Source organism: Mobula hypostoma, chromosome 11, assembly GCF_963921235.1.
Source record: "Mobula hypostoma chromosome 11, sMobHyp1.1, whole genome shotgun sequence".
Taxonomy (NCBI): Eukaryota; Metazoa; Chordata; class Chondrichthyes; order Myliobatiformes; family Myliobatidae; genus Mobula; species Mobula hypostoma.
The window spans coordinates 104282614-104306317 of record NC_086107.1 but is presented as its reverse complement, the minus strand read 5'-3'; the positions used below and the strand labels follow the sequence as shown (position 1 = coordinate 104306317).

The following is a 23704-nucleotide window of genomic DNA, read 5'->3' as shown; positions in this document are numbered from 1 at the left end:
TGGAGGAACTCAGCAGCTTCCTTTTCACGCCTTATGGCGCATCGGGTGGCATCTTTTTACTGTTTCTGTAGCATTTTGACTGTTTTTTAACAAGGCCGAGCTGCTAGCTCAACGCTCAACCCAGCACGGATGGAAAGTGTGCAAGGAGCCGGCCAGATTTGAACCCGGGACCGTTTGTCTCAAGGTCCAGCGCCGATGCCACTGCACCACAATCTGGCTAGGGTGGCCACAGAGTTGCTGTATTGAGATAGTGATTAGGGTGGCACAGGTTGGTTCAAGTACTGAATGGACGAAGCTGGAGGAGTGGACTAATTCTGCTCCTGTGTTACAACCCATTTTATAGTTTTTCGAGCAAGTTACTAGGAAAGTTGATGAAGGCAAGGCAGTGGATGTTGCCTGCTTGGACTTTAGCAAGGCATTTGACAAAGTCCCACATGGGAGGGTGGTCAAGAAGGTTCAGTCGCTCAGCATTCAAGATGAGCTAGTAAACTGGATTAGACATCGGCTTTGTGGGAGAAGCCAGAGAGTGGTAGTAAATGATTGCCTCTCTGACTGGAGGCCTGTGACTAGTGGAATGCCACAGGGATCAATACTGGATCTGTTGCTGTTTGTTATCTATATCAGTGATCTGAATGATAATGTGGATAACTAGATCAGCAAATTTGTGAATGACACCAGAACTGGGTGTGTGGTGGACAGTGAGGAAGACTATCATGGCTTGCAGTGGGATCTGGACCAGCCGGAAAAAATGGGCTGAAAAATGGCATATGGAAGTTAATGCAGACAAGTGCAAGGTGTTGGTCTTCCGTAGGACCAAGCAGGATAGGTCTTGCACTGTGAATGGTAGGGCACTGAGACGTGGGGTGGAACAAAGGGGTCTGGGACTGCAGGTACAAAATTCATTAAAAGGGGCAACAGAGGTAGATAGGGTTGTAAAGAAAGCTTTTGGCACATTGGCCTTTGTATTGAGTACAGGAGTTGGGATGTTATGTTGAACTTGTAAAAGGCATTGGTGACACAAACAAGAGAAAGCCTGCAGATGCTGGAAATCCAAAGCAACACACGCAAAATGCTGGAGGAACTCAGCAGGCCAGGCAGCATCCATGAAAAAGAGTAAACAGTCAATGTTTCAGGCTGAGAGCCTTCATCAGGGCATTGGTGAGGCCTAACTTGGAGTATTGTGTACAGTTTTGGTCACTTACCTACAGGAAAGATGTAAATGAGGTTGAAAGAGTACATAGAAAATTGACAAGGGTGTTGCTGGGTCTGGAGGACCTAAGTTACAAGGAAGGATTGATTAGGATAGGACTTTATTCCTTGGAACGTAGAAGGTTGAGAGGGGATTTGATAGAGATATACAAAATTGTAAGGGGTATAGATAGGGTAAATACACGCAGGCTTTTTCCACTGAGGTTGGGTGGGACTACAACCAGAGTTAAGGGTTAAGGGTCTATTGGATTTCTGTTTATCTTCTGATCCTTGGGGTCCTTCTGGGAGTCAGGAATGATGAGCAGTCTTAATTCTAACGATAGTTTATTTTAGAGTACAAACAAACATACTAAATAAATAAAACTAAATAAAGAGCTGAGAAACGATGCTAAGACAGGAATTAATGCCAAGGGAAGTAAGACAAAAGAGTAAAGATGGTGCCTCTGAAAAATCACTCACTTTATAGATAAGATAAAAGAAAATCCTAGCTAGAGATAAACTAGTTAATAGGCTACATAATAAAAACAATTACATCACGTGGGTAATGTGCTAATGCTTAGCCAATGAAAAATGAGAAAGGTGATAAACCATTAGTTTAGCTGCTATACCACTTTCTGCCAGTGAGTGTGAAAAATACGTGTTTGTTAAAAAGTACAAACCATATAAAAAGTATTATTTAAAGAAACAGTGGTTTCCAACAACTGGAAGGTGAAAAGTTTAAGGGGAGCATGAGGGGAAACTTCTTCACTCAAAGGGTCGTGAGAGTGTGGAACGAGCAAGTGGTGCATGTGAGCTTGATTTCAACATTTAAGAGAAGATTGGATGGATGCATGGATGATAGGGGAATGGAAGGCTGTGGTCGCGGAGCTGGTTGATGGGAGTAGACGGTTTAAATGATTCAGCATGGACTAGATGGGCTGAAGGGCCTGTTTCTGTGCTACACTTTTCTATGACTTTATGCCTTATGGTCTTATGGGATGACTGTTCACTGGAATGAACCAAGTAACATCTCTTTTTTTTTATTCCAGCGGATTACATCATCTTGCAGTTTGGTCGTGTAGCTGATGACGTGTTCACCATGGACTATAACTATCCCCTATGCCCCCTCCAAGCCTTTGCAGTCGCTCTCTCCAGCTTTGACAGCAAGTTGGCTTGTGAGTAGAGACGCGAGCCCTGCCTGGAAGTGTGCAGAGGGGCGGCCGACCTCCAAATCATCAGCGAGGCTGGAGAAGATCGAAGTGACACCAGCACTTTGACATAGAGAGCCATAGAACTTCTATCGATTTACTGCGATATTTGACCTTAATCCTCAGACAATATTTATAAGGAATACTGCCAGAGTCCAGAAAGAATTAATGATAATCTGCAGGCTCTGTGTCTTGTATGTGCCTCTAACCAGATACCATTCCCCTCCTGGATAACGTTGATTAGTTGTGCTTGAATGTTATGGGGGGTGGGGAAGGGAGGTGGTAACACAAGGGGTGGGGTCCACCAGGTGGTAGCAGACTCTCTGAGCCTAGTCAGCTATTCCCACTCCAGATGACACAGAGGGACGGGGGACACGCACCTTAGAAACACCTAGCGAAAGAGCACTGAGTGCTCGACCTGTTCAAAGTTCAAAAGCTCGAAGTACAGTATATTTGTTACCCAAGTATGTATACATTATACAACCTAGAGGTTTGTCTCCTTACAGGCAGCCACAAAACAAGAAACTCAAAAGGGCCCATAATTAAAAAAATCCAGCAGAGAGAGGGAAAACAAAACAAATTGTGCAAACAATAAAGGCAAGCTAACAGCATTTAGAAAGAAAGTGAGTCCATAGATACGAAGCCCGGAGTAGGCCCACGGCCTGATCGTCTGTTTATCGCACTGGGGAGTAAACGTCGCTGAGCAGAACCAGCCCAAGCCTCGTCTTTGGTCCCAACACCCTGCATTTTCAATCCATCCGGTCCGGCATTTAAATCGGCTAAACATCGGGTCATTCTTCGATCTAAGACCCTATCACATTGATTCGCTCTGGGCCTGGACCCCACTGCCACATTCCGGCCTGGACCCAACCTTTCCAAATCAACCCAGCACTTAGATTGATCAGACCGCGCTCTCGGTAGCCTGCCTGACCAGGCTGGAGATGGGAGACTGCAGAGGCTGGGATATGGAGCGAGAAGCGAGCTACTGGAGGAACTCAGCGCATCAGACACCACCCATGGTGTCAAAGGGATGGGTGACGTTGCACGTCAAGACCGGGCTGCACGGTCTCGATCTGAAGCGTCAACTACCTGTTGAGCTCCACAGACACTGTCTGGACCATTTAGTTCCTCCTGTGGGTTGTTTCCCGTTGACCAGGCTGGCCTCTGACCTCCTGCGGGTCATTTGCCGTAGACCAGGCTGGCCTCTGACCTCCCGCGGGTCGTTTGCTGTAGACCAGGCTGGCATCTGACGTCCAGCGGGTCGTTTGCCGTAGACCAGGCTGGCATCTGACCTCCTGTGGGTCGTTCGCCGTAGACCAGGCTAGCATCTGACCTCCAGCGGGTCGTTTGCCGTAAACCAGGCTGGCCTCTGATCCTCCAGCGGGTCGTTCGCTGTAGACCAGGCTGGCCTCTGACCTCCAGTGGGTCGTTCACCGTAGACCAGGATGGCATCTGACCTCCAGCGGGTCGTTCACCGTAGACCAGGCTGGCATCTGACATCCAGCGGGTCGTTCACCGTAGACCAGACTGGCATCTGACCTCCAGTAGACCGGGCTGGCATCTGACCTCCAGTGCGCGTTTGCCGTAGACCAGGCTGGCATCTGACCTCCAGCGGGTCGTTTCCCGTAGACCAGGCTGGCATCTGACCTCCTGTGGGTCGTTCGCCGTAGACCAGGCTAGCATCTGACCTCCAGCGGGTCGTTTGCCGTAGACCAGGCTGGCCTCTGATCCTCCAGCGGGTCGTTCGCCGTAGACCAGGCTGGCCTCTGACCTCCAGCGGGTCGTTCGCCGTAGACCAGGATGGCATCTGACCTCCAGCGGGTCGTTCACCGTAGACCAGGCTGGCATCTGACATCCAGCGGGTCGTTCACCGTAGACCAGACTGGCATCTGACCTCCAGTAGACCGGGCTGGCATCTGACCTCCAGTGGGTGTTTGCCGTAGACCAGGCTGGCATCTGACCTCCAGTGGGTCATTTGCCATAGACCAGGCTGGCATCTGTCCTCCAGCGGGTCGTTTGCCGTAGACCAGGCTGGCATCTGACCTCCAGCGGGCCGTTCACTGTAGACCAGGCTGGCATCTGACCTCCTGCGGGTTGTTTGCCTTAGACGAGGCTGGCATCTGACCTCCAGCGGGTCGTTTGCCGTAGACCAGGCTGGCATCTGACCTCCTGCGGGTTGTTTGTCGTAGACCAGGCTGGCCTCTGACCTCCAGTGGGTCGTTTACCATAGACCAGGCTGTCATCTGACCTCCAGTAGACCAGGCTGGCCTCTGACCTCCAGTGGGTCGTTTACCGTAGACCAGGCTGGCATCTGACCTCCTGCGGGTTGTTTGCCGTAGACCAGGCTGGCATCTGACCTCCAGTGGGTCATTTGCCATAGACCAGGCTGGCTTCTGACCTCCAGTGGGTCATTTGCCGTAGACCAGGCTGGCTTCTGACCTCCAGCTGGTCGTTTGCCGTAGACCAGGCTAGTATCTGACCTCCTGCGGGTCGTTTGCCGTAGACCAGGCTGGCATCTGACCTCCTGTGGGTCGTTTGCCGTAGACCAGGCTGGCATCTGACCTCCTGCGGAAAAGGTTATGCCCAAGGCATTGGAGGTTCAACAGTGTGATTTTCCCCAGATTCCATTTCACTCAGTGTGACGCCCAGGACTGATATGGCGTGAAAGAAACCAAAGAGCAGCATTGAACAGGGGAACACAGTCTCCAGAGTCCCTGACATCTTTCAATGTGATCTGGCAGAGAAATTGTCCTCCTGTACACTAATAACAAGACCAACGGGGGAGTCTACTTGGCCCATCAGGTCCAGGCTGGCTCCTGCCATGCAATCCCCTCAGTGCCATTCCCTCTCTCCTTATTTCCCTGCAGCTCTGTGAATAATTCTCTCTCTGGCTGGTTTTCCAGGACTTCTGACTTCAGTTTCTGTGGGCAGCCATTGCTCCTGATTTTAGTTTAATTTTCGCTCTCTCTTTCTCTCTATATATATCTCTATCTCTTTCACTGTCTTTCTATCTTTCTCTCTATCTCCTTATCTCTACCTCACTTTCTATCACTCTATTTGTATCTTTCCCTCTATTTCCCTTCTATCTCTCTACCTCACTCTCTTTATCTCTCTCTACCTCTATGTCTACCTCTCTCTTTCTATCTCTAACTCTTTCTATCTCTTTATCTCTCTTTCTCTATATCTCTCTTCCTCTATCACTATTTCTATTTCTCGTTCTCTCTATCGCTACCTCTCTCTCTCTCCCTGTCCCCCGCGCCCCAACGGGGAGCAGATACATTGAGGTGGGGACAGGGAGTGTGTGTGTATGTGGGGGGCGGGCGGGAGGGGAAGAGTGAGGTGACACAGAGTGACACAGTGTGACGAGGAGACGGGGAGTGGGAGTAATGAGTAATGGAGGAATGAGGAGTGGGTGATGGAGACTGGAGTGATGAGGAGGGCAGTGATGGGGAGTAGGTTAACACAGAGTGAGGGATGTGGGGGGAGGTAGTCAGGAGGCCCGTGGGTATCCTGCCACCAAAGTTAGTTTCACTTCCATCCCTCCCAGCACACCGAGTGGTCATGTGTTAAACAGTTTACAGTTCCTACCCCACAGGCCCCCATCCCTGCCTACTCTGACTGAGCAGCCCTTGGGAAGCTGCTGTTGGTCTGACCGACCTGGAGTTGGGTGAGTTGCCGCAGGCAGTGAATGGGACTCGGGCACAGCCTGACCCGGACGTCCAGGCTCTCCCATCCCGTGAGGCCTCCACAAGCTCAGCAGCAGCATTTGGTGCCTGAGCCGGCAGTTCCTTGCGCTCTATATCGGCGCTGGAGATACTGAGCGGCGGCAGGACTTCGAACCTTTTTCAGCCCAAGGGTGTGGTTTATAACAAGGGGGACCATCTCTGCTGGCGTTGAGGGGGGGGGGTGCAGAGCCGGCGAAGAAGTGGGAATGTCCTGGGTGTGGGATTATTGAGGTGGGGGAGCGGGAACAGATTTTGAAAAAGTCACCCTGATTGGGGTAGCTTTGCTTTTGGGTTTAGTGATGTTTGGGGCTGTGGGTTGGATCCAGTTGAAATGAAAGGTGCCAAGGATCTGAGGGAGGTCAGATCCTAGCAGGAGGTGGGGTGGGGGGATAGTGCACTCAGAGAAGGAGCAGCGTGGAGGGAGTGGTGGCTTCTGTGGCCTGGACTATGGATGTCCAGCTAGGCTGGAGACAGTTCTCTGAGCTCCTGTGTTTTCAGAGGCCTGACTATCCCAGGCTTGGAAGGTGGGTGGGGGAGGGGTTTGCGAACGGGGGGAGGTGTCAGTGGGGTCAGAGCATTTTTTTCTCGGTCTTCCTCCAGCTGCTGGGATTTGTGATTCACAGTGAGAGGTTTAGGAATCCAGTCCATTGCCTCTTTCAATCCCAGCCTCTCCATCTCCAAGTCACAGAGAGATACAGCACAGAACCATCACCATCACCCATTTATTCTCTCTAGTCCCCTAGTTCCCATCTATCCGTGAACACACTCGACCATACATAAAGGGTCAACGAGGCCCCTCCTTTGGTCGGGGTCAATCATGGGTGTCACGTCCTAACTACCTACATGATACACAAGCCAGGGTGATACAATATGGAGGTGGGGGCCTTTTGCCCATCCAGCAGGCTCCACACCTTCACACAGCTAATGAACCTGAAGGAACAGCAAAGACTGATACAGTTCGGTCAATACACCAGCAGCGTTGAACTCAACACAGGGAACTCTGGCTCCAGATATTTCTTCAGGATTTACTCCCAAAGCCAGGGATGATAAAAGCATAAAGCAGCAAAGGTTTGAGATCCGAGTTTTCCTTCTCCTAGACGAGCTGCCAAGCACAGCCGATGAGCTCCATCTGCCTGAAGCAATTGGTTTTAGGGCACTAGCAACAGACCCTTGCCCCATCTCCTGTCAGTTTCTGCCAGACCGAGTAGCCAAGCCACACGATTATCTGATCAGATGTACCTGCTTTTCATTGCACTATAATTTTATTTATTTGTTATTTAGTGAGACAGCGTGCAGTAAGCCACACCGCCCCTGACATACCCGATCAAATCTAGCCTAATCACTGGACAATTTACAATGACCAATCACCCTACCCAGCAGGACTTTGGACTGTGGCGGGAAGCTGGAACACTTGGGTTGGTGGGGAAGAATCCCGCACATTCCATGGGGAGGAGCTGGAATTGAACTCTGAACTCCAGATTCCCCTGAGCTACGCTACTGGGACAGTCGTATTTCTTATGTACTTGCACACATTTAATAAACTTTACATTGACTTTGAGTCCAAACGCGACCCAGAAGAGCTGGAAGTCTAACGGATGGAGCAAGGCCCCGCCACTCATTCTCAGCTGCCCATTCACCTGCACACTGTTCCCTTACCTGTCTCACACTGAAACAGTCACCTTTTCAGTGTTTTCAACCTCCCCACTCCTGCCTCCACAGCCAGCCTGAACTGAACAATATTAGAACATAGGCAGGGTAAAGCTGTGTATTTCACAGTAACACTGGACAATAAAGATTTCACTTCCTGAATACTTTCAGGGGTGTATCTTATGGATTTTGGGCTGCTGGTCATGAAAGTTACTTTGAAATTTCCCTATCGCACACCATTTAAAAAATTGCCTATATTTGTTATTGCAGTTCATAATTCAAGTCAGAACAACCGATGCCAAGATTAAGGAAGGCATTCTTGTTGATCCACAAATCAATCAGGTCAGCAATGACAGGCAATTCAAACAACTTCTAGTGGGACCAGAGAAAATTGCATGGAAGGCATTCACAGATGTTGCTGAAAATTTTCTTGGCAACTACAGAGCACAAACTATGGGCAGCTGGTTGACAACATGCTTCAAGCTTATAAAACCATGAAGTGCAACATGTCATTAAAGATTCATTTTCTGCATTCCCATTTAAACTTCGTCCCTGCATATACTGGCGCTGTCAGTGACGAGCATGGTGAAAGGTTTCACCAGGACATTGCGATCATGGAGAAGCGGTATCGGGGCAACTGGAACCCATCAATACTGGCTGATTATTGTTGGACACTTAAGCACGAAGCCTCAGACACTGAGTACAAATGAAAATCATCAACAAAACATTTTTAACTTAGTTGAACTACTGCAAAGCGTCAGTACCATTATGCAATTAAATGCATTATATTCAATAAAAGCTGATTTATTGTTTCTCCAAATTCCTACGTGATACAAGTAATCTGAAATTATATTTGTGTTCGGCTTTAAGTGGTCTATCATAAACAAAAAAAAATTATGAGGAAGCAGCACTTTTGAAAAAATTTGTTGTGCAATGTAACCAGAAACAAAATAAACCACAAAGTGTTTCACAACAACCAGATACCTTCTGGCCACCAGACCCAAGGAGCCACATATCCCACATGTGGAGTTATAAATCATTTATAAATTTTATTTTTCTCTTTCATTCTCTTTGGCTTCCAGTGTTGGTCTGACTCTCCGACCTGTTGGGTGTGAGAGCAGAGACAGTGGCTCAGAGATTCTCCGGGTGACAGGTGATCCAAGAAGCCATGTGTGAGATAGGTGGTGTACAGTCAGTGGTGAGGCGGGGCTAACCCCAGGCTGCTCATGGCTGGGTGCTGCCTGCTGCCCCTCGTGGGTAGATGTGTTGCACTAACTTCACCCAGTGCTGGAACATCTCATCCTCAAACCTGGAATCCACGCCGGTGAGCTGAAGGTAGAAGGACTTGTGTGACACCAGCTTCAGCCGCAGTCGACGGTTCTTCTTGTCGTAGATAGAGATCTTCATCAGCTTCAGAGGAAAAAGTCTAGGAATCAGGGGGAAAGGATTTAAAGGCTTGCAGGGAATAGACACATAGACCTGGAGAATATACAGGGACCCATCATGAGCTCATGTCTACTTGGCCCAGGACCAACTTGGTCAACCACCATCCAGTTTCTCCCCAACTGAGGTCTTGCTTCACACACACACTATCTCCACATTCATACAGCACTTGGCATGGAAAACTTGATCCCGGGAAGTATCACTGACAACTAATCCTAATGTCAACCCAACTTCCTCCAGTGCCTTTTGGGTTGCTGGAAATTCCAGCATCTGCAGTCTCTTGTGTCTCTGGCCCAGTTTATGCTGAATCTAGTCCAGGAACTCTGGCCAATATGTCCTTCCAAATAACCCAAGAGTTCTTCCAACTGATCCAACCATTTCCTATTTGAATCAGCAGGCCACTTCTATCCTGGTCATTCTCTCTTCTACCCCCCTCCTCATTTGGCAGAAGATAAAAAAGCATGTACCATCAGGCACAAGAGAAGTATTTACCCCATTGTTATCAGACTCTTGAATGAACTTCTCATACAACTAAAGATTGAGCTCTTGATCTCCCAATCTACCTCAGCGTGACCCCAACACTTCCTTTGTCTGCCTGCACTTTCTCCGTAACTGGAATACTGTACTCTACCTTCTGTTCTATCCCCCTGTCTACAACCTCAGTGATTCTGCATCGCATGCAACCAAAAGCTGTCTCAGTACACGTGATAGTAATAAACCAGTTACCCAGTTACCACATCTCCTGCCAGACCAAGAGATTGTGGAGCCTGTAAATTACATAAACGCACATTCATTATGAAGTCAGTGATCTGGTGATGTGTGGTGTGAATTGGTCAAATCCATTAGATGGCTGGTTTCCCAAGGAGATTCTGTTGGGTGAACTGGTCACTGGATCATATCTAATGGATTACCTTTAAGATCCGGTATATGTGAATATCCTCCAAGAGGACCACAACCTTGTTGTAGGGTTTGAAGGTTTGCGTGCCTCAATGACCCGGAGAGCTATATTGGCGGGGGTCAGGACTTTATGCTTTAGCTCTGGGTAAGGTCATCCATGCCAAACAGGTCAAAGGGTAGAGGCCAGGCTAAGAATCGTCCACTGGTCCTCCAGGCTCAGGGGTTCAGGTGATTGGTCAAACTAAACTGTTACGGAACTGGCAATGAAGAATCCTTCTACATCTGAGCGCGGCAGTATCCCTGAGTCTCCATCCGGGAGTGACATCAGTGAAAATCAAGAGGAAGCTATTGACACAATGAAGGAAGCCCCGAACACCGCCAGAGATTGAGGACCTTCACTGCTGCCCTAAACACCAGCGGTGTAACAGGCGGGAGACTAACACGATATACGGATAAGCTGGACATTCATGGAGATGACTGGAGGTCAGATTCAGAATCAAGTTTAAGATCACTGGCATATGTCGTGAAATTAGTTGGTTTGCAGCAGCAGTACATTCCAACACATAATAATAAAAACTATAAATCACAATATGAAGTACAGTTATATATTAAAAAATAAGGTAAGTAAGTCGTGCAAAAAGATCAGGAATCTGTTGGAGGAGGGGAAGAAGCTGTTCCTGAAACACTGATTATGTGTTTACAGTAACGTATTGGGAGAAATGTACATAGATCATAACCACTGACATTGAGATGGGGTTTCACTTTAAGAAAAGTGACGTGATGACATTATTAGGTAAAGAGTTTTAGCATGCTTTTGTGTGTAAGTTTTGGAGTTCAACAAAATGTGTTACGGATTTCATTGAACATCAAATGCCTCACTTCATTTTATTTGTCTTCAGGCTCCTATACTTCCTCCTTGATGGTGGCAATGAGAAAGGAACATGTCCTGGGTGTTGGGGGTTCTTACTGATGAATGCTACCTCTTTGTGTGTCACCTTTTGAAGGTGGCCTGGATGTTGGGAAGGCTGGTGCCCATGATGGTTCTGGCTGAGTTTACAACTTTCTGCAGCCTTTTCCAATCCTGTGCAGTGGCCCCTCCTTACCATTTGGTGATGCAACCAGTTGGAATGCTCTCCACAGTACATCTGTAGAAAGTTGCAAGTGTCTTTGGTGACATAGCGATTCTCCTCAAACTCTGAATGAAATATAGCCGCTGTCATGGCTTCTTAGTAGCTGCATTGATATGTCGGGCCCAGGATAGATCCTCAGAGATGTTGACACCCAGGAAATTGAAATTGCTCACTCTTTCCACTTCTGATCCCTCAATGAGGATGACCATTCAGAAGCAGCAAGCGGAAATGAGAAGCTCAGTCTAGGGCCTTCCTCTATGGCAGATACAGTGGAGATGACCAAGCTGCAGTAGACTTCTGAGATGTTGGACATTGACTTGACCGTCAAATATGCAACCCCACATGGGCGGGGATCTATTTCAGCTGGACCCCATCCAATCAGGGCTGTCTCTCAGGCCCGACAAGCCTCTCACACCAACCTCTCATTTATGGCAGCCTGTGTCCAAGGACTCAGGAACCCCACCTCACTCATGAGGTGACAGCATACCAGCGGGCAGCAGCCATTGTCTTGGGGCAGCAGCACCTCATGCCTGAGGGGAAGTTCTCGCTTGGGATTGACAGAGAACACTCACCCAAGGTGTTTGAAACCTTGGTGTCTTAGTGACATTCCAATGTCCCAGTGGTTCAGAGGTTGGTCTTGACTAGACTGAACTTCTGCCTCAGCAAAGACCTGGATCCATTGCAGTTTGCCTATCGCCACAATAGGTCAACAGCAGACACAATCTCAATAGCTCTCCACACAGCTTCAGACCACCTGGACAACACAAACACCTACGTCAGGATGCTGTTCATCGACTATGGCTCAACATTTAATACCATCATTCCCACAACCTTGATTGAGAAGCTACAGAACCTGAGCCTCTGTACCTCCCTCTGCAATTGGATCCTCGACTTCCTAACCGGAAAACCACAATCTGTGTGGATTGGTGATAACATATCCTCCTCGCTGACGATCAACACTGGTGCACCTCAGGGGTGTGTGCTTAGCCCACTGCTCTACTCTCTGTACACACATGACTGCATAGCTCAAATACCATCTACAAATTTGCTGATGATACAACCATTGTTGGTAGAATCTCAGGTGGTGATGAGAGGGTATACAGGAGTGAGGTATACTAACTAGTGGAGTGGTGTTGCAGCAATAACCTGGCACTCAACGTCAGTAAGACGAAAGAGCTGATTGTAGACTTCAGGAAGGGTAAGACGAAGGAACACATAACAATCCTCATAGAGGGAACAGAAGTGGAGAGAGTGAGCAGTTTCAGATTCTTGGGTGTCAAGATTTCTGAGGATCTAACCTGGTCCCAACATATTGATGTAGTTACAAAGGGGCAAGACAGTGGCTATACTTTATTAGGAGTTTGAGGAGATTTGGCATGTCAACAAATACACTCAAAAACTTCTATAGTTGTACTGTGGAGAGCATTCTGACAGGCTGCATCACTGTCTGGTATGGAGGGGCTACTGCACAGGACCGAAAGATGCTGCAGAAGGTTGTAAACCTAGTCAGCTCCAACTTGGGTACTAGCCTACTAAGTACCCAGGACATCTTCAGGGGGCGGTGTCTCAGAAAGGCAACGTCCATTATTAAGGACCCCCAGCACCCAGGGCATGCCCTTTTCTCACTGTTACCATTCAGGTAGGAGGTACAGAAGCCTGAAGGCACACACTCAGTGATTCAGGAACGGCTTCTTCCCCTCTGCCATCCAATTCCTAAATGGACATTGAATCTTTGGACACTACCTCACTTTTTTGGACACTACCTCACTATTTCTGATTTTGCATATTTTTAAAAATCTATTCAATATACGTATACCATAATTGATTTACTTATTTTTAAGATTTTATTTATTATTATTATTTTTTTTTTCTCTTTGCTAGATTATGCATTGCATTGAACTGCTGCTAAGTTAACAAATTTCATGCCACATGCCGGTGATAATAAACCTGATTCTGGTCAGGGCATGGAGGGATAAGGGAAGAAGGCAGGAGATTGGGGCAAAGAAGAAAACTGGATCACCCATGATGAAGTAGTGGAGCAGACTCAATGGGCCAAATGGCCTAATTCTGCCCCTATACCTTATGGTCTTTTCAAGGAGTGATTCTGTGCCGGCTGATGAGGTTTCTTGTGGTCCTCATTCAAGCTGGGATTCAGAGACAGTCTGGCCACGCTCATCAGGAGTCGAGATTGTTTAAAGGGAGACAGTGGCAATGTTTGGATGCAGGTCATAGTGTCCAGAGGTGACCATAACCAGGTTGAAACCTGCAAAAGGTAGTGGTGAACAGAGAAAATCCTATCACAAGGTAGTGGATTCAGTCCAGTACATCATGGGCAAAGCGCTCCTAACCTTTGACCACATCTACGTGTCATAGGAAAGCAGCATCCATCATCAGAGATCCCCACCTCCCAGAACATGCTCTCTTCTCACTGCTGCCATCAGGTAGAAGGTACAAGAGCCTCAGGACTCATGCCACCAGGTTCAAGAACAATTACTACCCCTCAACCATCAGGCTCTTGAACAAAAGAGGCTAACTGCACTCATGCCTATCCATTGAGATGATCTCACTTTAAGGACCCTTTACCTTGTTATTTCATGTTCTCGTTATTTATTGCTATTTATTTATATTTGCATTTGCACAGCTTGTTGTCTTCTGCACTCTGGTTGATCTTTCATTAATCCTGTCACAGTTACTATTCTATAGATTTGCTGAGTATGCCCACAGGAAAATGAACCTCAGGGTTGATTATGGTAACACATATGTATTTTGATAATAACATTTACTTTGACTTTGAAACCCTTTGATATTTAATATCCTAGGACTAGGACAAATTTGGGATCTGTGCAAGGGCAGGATGTGAATAACATAGACGGGTGTGTTCAGAGTGCAGAACAATCAACTTAACCGAGCATCTTACCTCAGCAGTTGTAAAGGGCTGTCGATGCCTGTCGGGAGCTTGGACCCTGAAGGTGAGATTTGCTTCAGGTTTCTGTTGAATACCTGCAGTTGTTGGTCACTGGGCCGAGCGATTAGCAAAACATCTGGGGTATAGAGTGTGGGGTCTGTGGAGGTGACTCCCATCGTTACCACGGTAACTCGATGATGGATATCACTCACATGCCCCTTTTTACTAACCTGTAATTACAACAAGATTGGCACTTATATAGCAGCCTCCGCTTCAAAAATCTTTCAAAACTCTTTGAGTGTTTTATAATGTTGTGTGTTGCTTTCATTTGCAGATTAAAACTGGACATTTAATTTATGTTTGTATGAATTAAATCTTCAGATCTTTGACAATTAATAACACAATGGACAAAGTAAAGAATGCCCAGGCAACATACACTAAGTGGCCACTTTATTAGATACCTCCTGTGCATAATAAAGTAGCCACTGAGTGTATATTCATGGTCTTCTGCTGCTGTAGCCCATCCTTTTCGAGGTCAACGTGTTGTGTGTTCATAGATGACACCCTGCACATCACTGTTGTAACACATAGTTATTTGAGTTACTGTCACCTTCCTGTCAGCTTGAACCAGTCTGACTATTCTCCTCTGACCGCTCATTAACAAGGCGTTTTCACCCACATGTATAGCAATGGATGTTTTTTGCACCATTCTCTGTAAATTTTAGAGACTGCTGTGTGTGAAAATCCCAGGTTATCAGTAGTTTCTGAGGTACTCAAACCACCCCATCTGGCACCAACAATCATTCCGTGGTTAAAGTCACCATTTCTTGCCTATTCTATTGTTTGGTCTGAACAACAGCTGAACCTCTTGACCACGTCTGCATGCTTTTATGCTGCCACACGATTGGCTGATTAGATAAAAAGTAGGTGTTCAGGCGTACCTAATAAAGAGTCCATGGAGTATACATACCAGTACATCTGAAATCCCTTGAACTTTTGTCATTTGAGTTAATATTCTGTTTGGGTTGTGGCAGAAAAGCAGACAAGTCTAGTGTGGTACTGGATAAAATCCAAAGTCCAACTATTCTTCTACGTCAGCCATTGTAAAGCAAGCACAATTACTGTGTTAGTCTCGAAATCAGATTTATTACTGTTGACTTATATGACATGAATTTTGTTGTTCTGCAACGGTAGTAGAGTGCAAAACCATTAGAAAAATTTTCAAAAATCAATGCAGAATGAAAAGGAAAAGAAATAACGAGATGGTGTTCGCAGGTTGAATAGAGACACAGAGACTGCAGGTGTTGGATAAACCCGGTGGGTCCCTGTGAGAGGAAAAGAATTGTTGTTTGAGGCCAACCAGGTTACCTGCTTAGCCCATAAGACATAGGATTAGAATTAGACCATTCGGTTCATCGAGTTCACACTGCCATTTCATCATGGTTAATCCATTTCCCTCTCAACCCCATTCTCCTGCCTTTCCCACCAAACCTTCCACACATCCTGACTAATCAAGAACCTATCAACCTCTGCCTTAAATACACCCAGTGATCTGGCCTCCACAGCTGGCTGTGGCAATGAATTTCACTCTGGCTCAAGAAATTCCTCCTCACCTCTGATGTAAATGGACTTCCCCCTATCCTGATGCAGTGCCCTCTGGTCCTAGACTCCCCCACCATAGGAAAAAAGCCTCTCCACATCCACTCTATCGAGGCCTTTCAATATTCAATGGGTTTCAATGAGGACCCCTCCTCACTCTTCTAAATTCCAGTGAGTACAGGTCCAAAGCCTTCAATTGCTCCTCACACAATAAATCTTTCATTCCTGAAATCATTCTTGTGAACCTCCTTTGAACCCTCTCCAATGTCAGCACACCCTTTCTTCAATAAGAGGCCCAAAACTGCTCAAAATACTCCAAGTGAGGCCTCACCAGTGCCTTGTAAAGCCTCAGCATTACTGCCTTGCTTTTATATTCTAGTCCTCTTGAAATGAATACCAACATTGCATTTACCTTCCTCAACTTTCAAATACCATTTACCTGCAACTTATGCACTTTACTTCGTCTATCGATGTGTAATTAATTTGTAGATTTAATTCCTACTTTCCTAAGTCATCATGTGTTATGTGTACTACAGTGCTTTACACCCTGGTGCAGAGAAACATTGCCTCATTTGACAGTATACATGTATATAGTTAAAAAATGACAATAAACTTGACTTGACTTGACTTGACTTGGTGTTGGTTGGAGAAGACCGGACAGCAGCCACCCGAAGATGCTTTGCAGTGAAACTGGATGGTGACTGCTTACACCCGTTGGTCTGCGTCCATGGAGACACCAACATCATCTGTCTCCCTTCACTGACTCTCCCGCCCAACTTTCTGTCACAAACCCCATCCTCTCCCTCACTCAGATCCCAATCCTTCCCGAAGATGACTGAAACTTTTCCAGTGGCCACTTAAATCCCCTCACCCACCAAGTCCCAGGCACGGCAACCTAGTGACGAGCACCAGCAACTAGGTTTCAGTTCCCTCCACTGCCTCTAAGGGGTTCTCCCCATGACCGTGAGGGTTTCTTCCGAGTGCTCTGGTTTCCTCCCACACTCCAAAAATGAGTAGTGGGCATCCTGTGTAGATGACAGACACTTGTGGACTGCCCCTATGAGAGATCTTGTGCTGAAATTTAGCACAGAGTGAAAGACAAACATCCTTGCAGACATACAAAGACCAAAACTGTACCAGGTAATCCAGGTGTGGTCCCACCAAAACCTTGTATAATTGTAGCAGGACATTCCTGCAACTGCATGCAAATGTTCTTGCAGAAATGACTAGCTCACCTTTGCTTCTTCATTGGTCTCTGCACCTGCAGGTTTGCCTTCAGTGAATGGTGCCCAAGGCCATTCAGCCATTTTTGTACATCAGTATCTAGTTTGAAGCCTGACGGCCAAAGCCTGGGGGCCTGTCCTAGAGCTGGAGGACTGTCTGTGTGTGGGCGGGTGGATGGGAGAGAGCACAGGAGTTTGTGTTGCTGTTGTTGTTTTGTTGCTTGCTGTGTTCTGTGTGGTTCTGCCGAGCACTGAGGACACGCTACAGTTTGTTGGCACCGGCATGTGGGCCGACACTTGCGGGCTTCCCCCAGCAAATCCTTCAGTGTGTTGGTGCTAACACAAATGATGCATTTCACTGTATGCCCTGACGTACAGTGCTGTGCAAAAGTCTTAGGCACATCTATATCTAGCCAGGGTGCCTAAGGCTTTTACACGTTTGTCAACGTGGAGTGGAGATCAAGTTTGTAAACCTGGTGGGGGCAAAGGGTGCTGGGAACGGTGAGGGTGGAGTGCCGCGGGAGGGGAGTGGAACAGGTGGCAGAGGAGTGCCAGGGTTGCAAGGTGGTGCAGGCACAGATGCACCCAGCCCTGAGACACAGGCAGGGTCATTTGATTCCGAACAATTGGGTTATTGATCATTACAGAATGTCTCTCTAATGCTTCTCACTCCCTCCCCTTTTCCCAACCATGATTCCCCTCTCTCTGCCCCCTTCCCACTCTCAGTCCACAATAGAGACCCATATTAGAATAGATTATTCTGATATTAGATTAGATTATGACACACAGTTCTCTTTTATTGTCATTTAGTAATGCATGAATATTGTTTCATTTCTTAATACATTCATTACTAAATGACAATAAAAGAGGACTGCATGTCCTCATAATCTAATCTAATATCGGAATGAGGTTTAATATTACTCATGTATGTCATGAAAGGTTTTATTTTTTGTGGGAGCAATAAAGTGCAATATGTAAAATTACTACAGTACCATGCAAAGTGTCCAAGGCTATATATACACACACATAAGACTTTTGAATAGTACTGTAGATGTGATAAATACATCTGAATCTGAATTATCTCTCCATCTGCCTCCATTTAAATAATATTCCCATCAAGATGGATGACTTCACATTTATTCACATTGTACATTACAGAAGCACCTCTAACATGCCCCACAGAGTACTGACTACAGAACTGACCAGTCTGAGTGGAGCTCCACTCAGTGGTGATGTTTTCACCTCACCTGCACGAAGTTGCTTTCAAACACAGGGGCTGACTTGAAGAGCAAGAAGTCGCCATCGTAAAGATGTTGCTGCATCTCTCCAGCGTGCAAGGTTGGCGCAGCGCCGATGTCCTCAAGAAGTTTGTAAAACAAGTAGGATCTGATATCGAGTGTGGCCTTTTCTGAACTTGACAAGACGTTGGGATTTAATATAAACAGCACAGAATATTAATGATTCTTGACAGAAGTTTTTCAAAGATTGAGTCATGAGAGCTTTCAAAACCAGCTCCCCAGTGTCTTTGAACACATGTATCTGTTCAAAGTACATTAAAGTTCAACAGTTGTACAAATGAAAGGCATTTCACATTGGAATGTTCTCTCTCTGGTCTAAGCAGCATGTATTCCTAATGAACACAGCAAGGGCGATGCGTTCAACATCATTCAGACATCATTGGGAAAAAAATGGTGCTTCTTACTGAACTCCTCCGGTGGAGTTAATACATTGACAGTTTTCCAACTATGACATAAAGTCATGGAGCACAAAATAGGTCTCTCTGTGCCAGCCAAGATGCCCATCTAAGTTAGTCCCACTTGCCTGCATTTGACCCATATCCCTCTAAACCAGGGGTTCCCAACCTGGGCTCCACAGACCCCTCGGTTAATGGTAAAGTTCCTTGGCTAAAAAAGTTTGGGAACTCCTGCTCTAAGTGCCGCAGCCTGTAAGGGGTTTGCACGTTCTCCACGTGACCGCGTGGGTTTCCTCCCACAGTCCAAAGACCTACCGGTTTGCCAGTTAATTGGTCATTGTAAAGTATCTTGTGATTAAATGGGTTAAATGGGGGGATTGTTGGGAGGGTGTGGCTCGAAGGGTTGGAAGGGCCTGTTCTGTGTTTTAATCTCAATAATTAAATAAATTCCTTTCCATATTCCTGTTCAAATTTCTTTTAAACATTGCTATTGTATCTGCTTCAACTACTTTCTCTGGCAGCTTGTTCCGTATATACACGCCACTCCTTGTGTGAAGATGTTGATGTACTAATTCCCATTAAATCTAGCTCCTCACACCTTAGACCTCTGGTTCTTTGCTTCACAATCCTTGGATAAGAATTGTGTGCATTGTCCGTATCTATGATCTTTAAGATGATAAGATCAGTGTCCTATGCAACGCTGTGGAGGCCAAGTCATTGGGTATATTTAAGGCAGAGGTTGATAGATTCTTGATTTGTCTGGCATGAAGGGATAGTGGGAGAAGACAGGAGATTGGAACTGAGAGGGAAAATGGATCAGGATGATGAAATGACAGAGCAGAGTCGATGGGCCAAATGGCATAATTCTGCTTCTATATCTTATGGTCTGGAGTATTAGCCTGACCAACCTCTCCCTATAATCCAGTCCCTTGAGTTCTAGCGACATCCTCAAAAACAGGACAATCTAACTAACCATCCCAATTGTCAACAAAGTGATGGAAGATGTCGCTAATAGCACACACTCAAAAACAGCCTGCTTCACTGATGCACACTCTGAATTCTGACATTGAACTCCAGACCTCATTACAACCTTGGTGTAAACATAGAACAAAGGGCTGGAAGTCCGGAAGAAAGCTGGGAGTTGACAAGTAAACCAAGTGCCAGGGAACAATCTGCTCGGAGATGGGGATGTCTTCATGAGCCCCCAGCATCCACTCCCTGTGGGGATGGTCACCACTGAATGAAAGCTGCCAGTGGCTGTAAGAGCAGGGCAAAAGTTAGGCACCTTGTGGTAAGTGGGTCACTTCCTGCCACCTCAACACCTCTCAACTATCTACAAGATCCTGAATGGCTTGGGTGCTTGCTGTATCTGGGTGATTATTCCTGCTCTGGTGTTTATCCCAGCATTGATGTTAACCCCCTTCTCTAGAGCGTTATCAGATGATTTTCTGTTTTTATCTTTGCTGCATACATAACTCTTACCATTCTGAGACATTCAAGAATCACAGAGTCATATAGCATGGAAACAGGACCTTTGACCCAAATCGACCATGATGACCAAGTTGCCATCCTCAGCTAGTCTCATTGGTCTGCATTTGGCCCACATCCTTCTAAACCTTTGCTTTCCATTTACCAGTTCAAATGCCTTTTAAACATTGTCATTGTACCTGCCTCTACCACCTCCTCCAAACAGCTCAACACCATTCAGGTCAAAGCAGCCCAGCTGAATGGAGCAACACAAACAAAATGCTGGAGGAACCCAGCAGGTCAGGCAGCATCTATGGAGGGGACGTTTTGGGCTGAGACCCTTTTTACAGGACTGGAAAGGAAAGGGAGAAGTCAGAGTAAGTAAGTTGGGGCGGGGGGGGGGGTAAGGAGAGTTCCTCCAGCATTTTGCATGTAATGCTTTGGATTTCCAGCATCTGCAGACTTTCTTGTGTTGTCCTCCAGTTGATTGGGACCTCGTCTGCCTAAACATGAATTCCAGCCACACTGCACTAGGACAAAGTCCAACCCAACAAGTCTCACAGCATCCAGACATCAAGTTCTAGTTCAAGTTTTATTGTCATTCAACCATACACATGTATACCACCAAACGAAACTATATTCCTCCAGACCAAGGTGCACAACTCACATATAACTCACCATCAACAAGTAAAGTGATATTACCACAAATAAATTAACATATAATAAAATTATAACAGAGTTTCTGGTAAGAGGTCATCCACCCCTCCCAAACATTACGATTTTTTCTCTCTCCTCGGTTATTGTCTGAATATTTAGATCACCGAACATTACAGGCCCTTGCAATAGCCATGCATTCCACGGATAACGGAACCCGCAGGGTAACCAAACAACTCGCCCTGTGGTCCCAGCTCTTACCAGATCCCGGACTCCCTGGACTCGGCGGGCTGATCGGTCATTGAAACGCGTACATGTAACCAGGAGGCCGTCTACCGGGCCGTCGCATTATTGGCGACGTTACTGAGCGCGGCTGAAGTCAGCGGTGAGGGCAGAGAGGACCGTCTGTTCGCGCACAAAGGCGCGGGGGTTACGGGAGTTCTGTCGCAACGAGTCAGAGTCAGGGTCAGAACGGGCAATGAACACTCCGAGCGGGGGTATGGTGCATTGGCTTTACACAAGAGGACAGGTCCCCTGAGCACACACACAAACACAGATCAAGGGTATAACACCGAGAGTAGGGATATATACGTACTGGAGTAAGGATATTCAAGGGGCCAAAGACATCTGGATCGAGGGTTAGGAAAAATCTCCCGGCCGGAAGAGTTATCTAAATTAGGAATAAATGCGGGAGCAGAGATAACACTGGACATTTTTTTTTTGAAAGTGTTGCTTCCTCAGAATTTTTTTTTGTGTTTATGATAGAGCGCTTGAAGTCAAAGCCAACATAAAAGCCAAAGAGAGGACATATAATAGAGCAAAAATTAGTGGGAAGTTAGAGGAGTGGGAAGCTTTTAAAAACCAACAGAAGGCAACTAAAAAAAAGTCATTAAGAAGGTAAAGATGGAATGCACAGTAAGGTAGCCAATAATATTAAGGAGGATGCCAAAAGTTTCTTCAGATACATAAAGTGTAAAAGAGAGTTGGGAGTGGCTGTCGGGCTGCTGGGAAAACGTGCTGAAGAGGTAGTAATGGGGAACAGCGAAATGGAGATGAACTGAATAAGTATCTTGCATCAGTCTTCACTGTGGAAGACACCAGCAGTATGATGGAAGTGCCAGGTGTCAGGGGTCATGATGTGTTTGAAGTTGCCATAACTAGACAGAAAGTTCTTGGAAAACTGAAAGGACTGAAGGTTGACAAGTCATCCGGACCAAATGGCATACAGCCCAGGGTTCTGAAAGAGGTGGCTGAAGAGATTGTGGAGGCATTAGCAATGATCTTTCAAGAATCACTAGATTCTGGAATGGTTCTGGAAAACCGGAAAATTGCAAATGTCACTCCACTCTTCAAGAAAGGAAAGAGGCAGAAGGGAGGAAACTATGGGCCAGTTAGTCTGACCTCAGTGGTTGGGAAGATGTTGGAGTCAATTATTAAGGACGAGGTCTTTGGGTACTTGGTGGCATGTGATAAAAAAAAGCCCATATTCAGCATGGTTTCCTCAAGGGAAAATCTTGCCTGACGAATCTGTTGGAATTCTCTGAAGAAATAACAAACAGGATAGACAAAGGAGAATCACTTGACGTTGTGTGCTTGGACTTTCAGAAGGCCTTTGACATGATGCCACTCTTGCGGCTGCTTAGCAAGCTACAAGACCAGCATAGATAAACAGTGGCTGACTGGCAGGAGTTAAAGAGTGGGAATAAAGGGAGCCTTTTCTGGTTGGGTGCCAGTGACTAGAGGTGTTCCACAGGGGTCTAAGTTGGAACCGATTCTTTTTATGTTATATGTCAATGATTTGGATGATGGAATTGATGGTTTTGCTGCAAAATTTGTGGACGATATGAAGATAGGTGGAGGGGCAGGTAGTTTTGAGGAAGTAGAGAGGCTACAGAGGACTTAGACAGATTATAAGAATGGGCAAAGAAATGGCAAACGGAATACAGTGTTGGGAAGTGTACGGTCTTGCACTTTATTAAAAGAAATTAAAGGATTGACTATTTTCTAAATGGAGAGAAAATATAAAAATACTGAGGTGCAAAGGGACTTGGGAGTCCTTGTGCAGGATACCCTAAAGGTTAATTTGTAGGTTGAGTCTGTGGTGAGGAAGGCAATTGCAATGTTAGCATTCATTTCAAGAGGACAAGAATATAAAAGCAAGGATGTAATGTTGAGACTTTATAAAGCACTGGCAAGGCCTCACTTGGAGTATTGTGAGCAGGTTTGGGCCCCTTATCTTAGAAAGGATGTGCTGAAACTAGAGAGGGTTCAAAGAAGGCTCACGAAAATGATTCCAGGATTGAATAGCTTGTTATATGAAGAGCATTTGATGGCTCTGGGCCTGTATTCACTAGAATTCAGAAGAATGAGGGATGACCTCATTGAAACCTATTGAATGGTGAAAAGCCTTGATAGAGTAGATGTGGAGAGGATGTTATATTTGGTGGGAGAGTCCAAGACAAGGGGGCACAGCCTCAGAATAGAAGGGTGTCCTTTTAGAACAGAGATGAGGAAGAATTTCTTTAGCTAGAGTGGTGAATCAGGCAGCTGTGGGGGTCAAGTCTTTATGTATATTTAAAGCAGAGGTTGATATATTCTTGATTGTTCACGGCATGAAAGGATAGGGGGAGGAGGTAGGAGATTGGGGCTGAGAGGAAAATTGAATCAGCCATGAAGAAATGGCGGAGCAGCTGTGATGGGCTAAAAGACCTAATTCTGCTCCTACATCTTATGGTTGTATGGCCTTTTGTTGCACTTCATGGTTTTGTATGCTTGAAGCGTGTTGTCAACCAGCTGCAGGTAGTTTGGTGCTGTGTAGTTGCCAAGAAAATTTTCAGCAACATCCTCGAATGCCTTCCATGCGATTTTCTCTGATCCCACTAGAAGTTCTTCAAATTGCCTGTTATTGGTGACCTGTTGATTTAT

At 46.2% G+C, this 23704-nt stretch overlaps 2 protein-coding genes across 4 annotated transcripts in view; one reads left to right on the top strand and one right to left on the bottom strand.

The window, feature by feature from the left end:
* Positions 1 to 2637, top strand: part of LOC134354387 (tubby protein homolog) — a 48273-nt gene extending 45636 nt beyond the window's left edge. For all 3 annotated transcript variants that reach the window (XM_063063374.1, XM_063063375.1, XM_063063376.1), the window contains one exon: positions 2238 to 2637. In XM_063063374.1, the coding sequence (XP_062919444.1) occupies positions 2238 to 2371 (134 nt within the window). In that variant the 3' untranslated portion in view covers positions 2372 to 2637. The remainder of the gene's footprint in view (positions 1 to 2237) is intronic.
* A 6174-nt stretch (positions 2638 to 8811) lies between these two features.
* On the bottom strand, positions 8812 to 21323 carry LOC134354388 (Golgi-associated RAB2 interactor protein 6-like). Its single transcript, XM_063063377.1, has 4 exons — positions 21041 to 21323; positions 18213 to 18378; positions 14156 to 14373; positions 8812 to 9194 (listed from the first exon to the last, which is right to left on the bottom strand). Exons 1-4 carry the CDS (start codon positions 21079 to 21081, stop codon positions 8993 to 8995), a joined length of 627 nt encoding a protein of 208 aa, XP_062919447.1. The 5' UTR covers positions 21082 to 21323; the 3' UTR covers positions 8812 to 8992.
* Positions 21324 to 23704: the final 2381 nt, after the last annotated feature.

Coding starts and splice junctions, on each gene's coding strand:
- LOC134354388 (XM_063063377.1), bottom strand. CDS start 21,081: ATGACCGATCAGCCCGCCGAGTCCAGGGAGTCCGGGATCTG. Junction 14,374..18,212: donor TTGAAAGCAACTTCGTGCAG/GTGAGGTGAAAA, acceptor TTGTAATTACAG/GTTAGTAAAAAGGGGCATGT. Junction 9,195..14,155: donor AGCCCTTTACAACTGCTGAG/GTAAGATGCTCG, acceptor CCTGATTCCTAG/ACTTTTTCCTCTGAAGCTGA.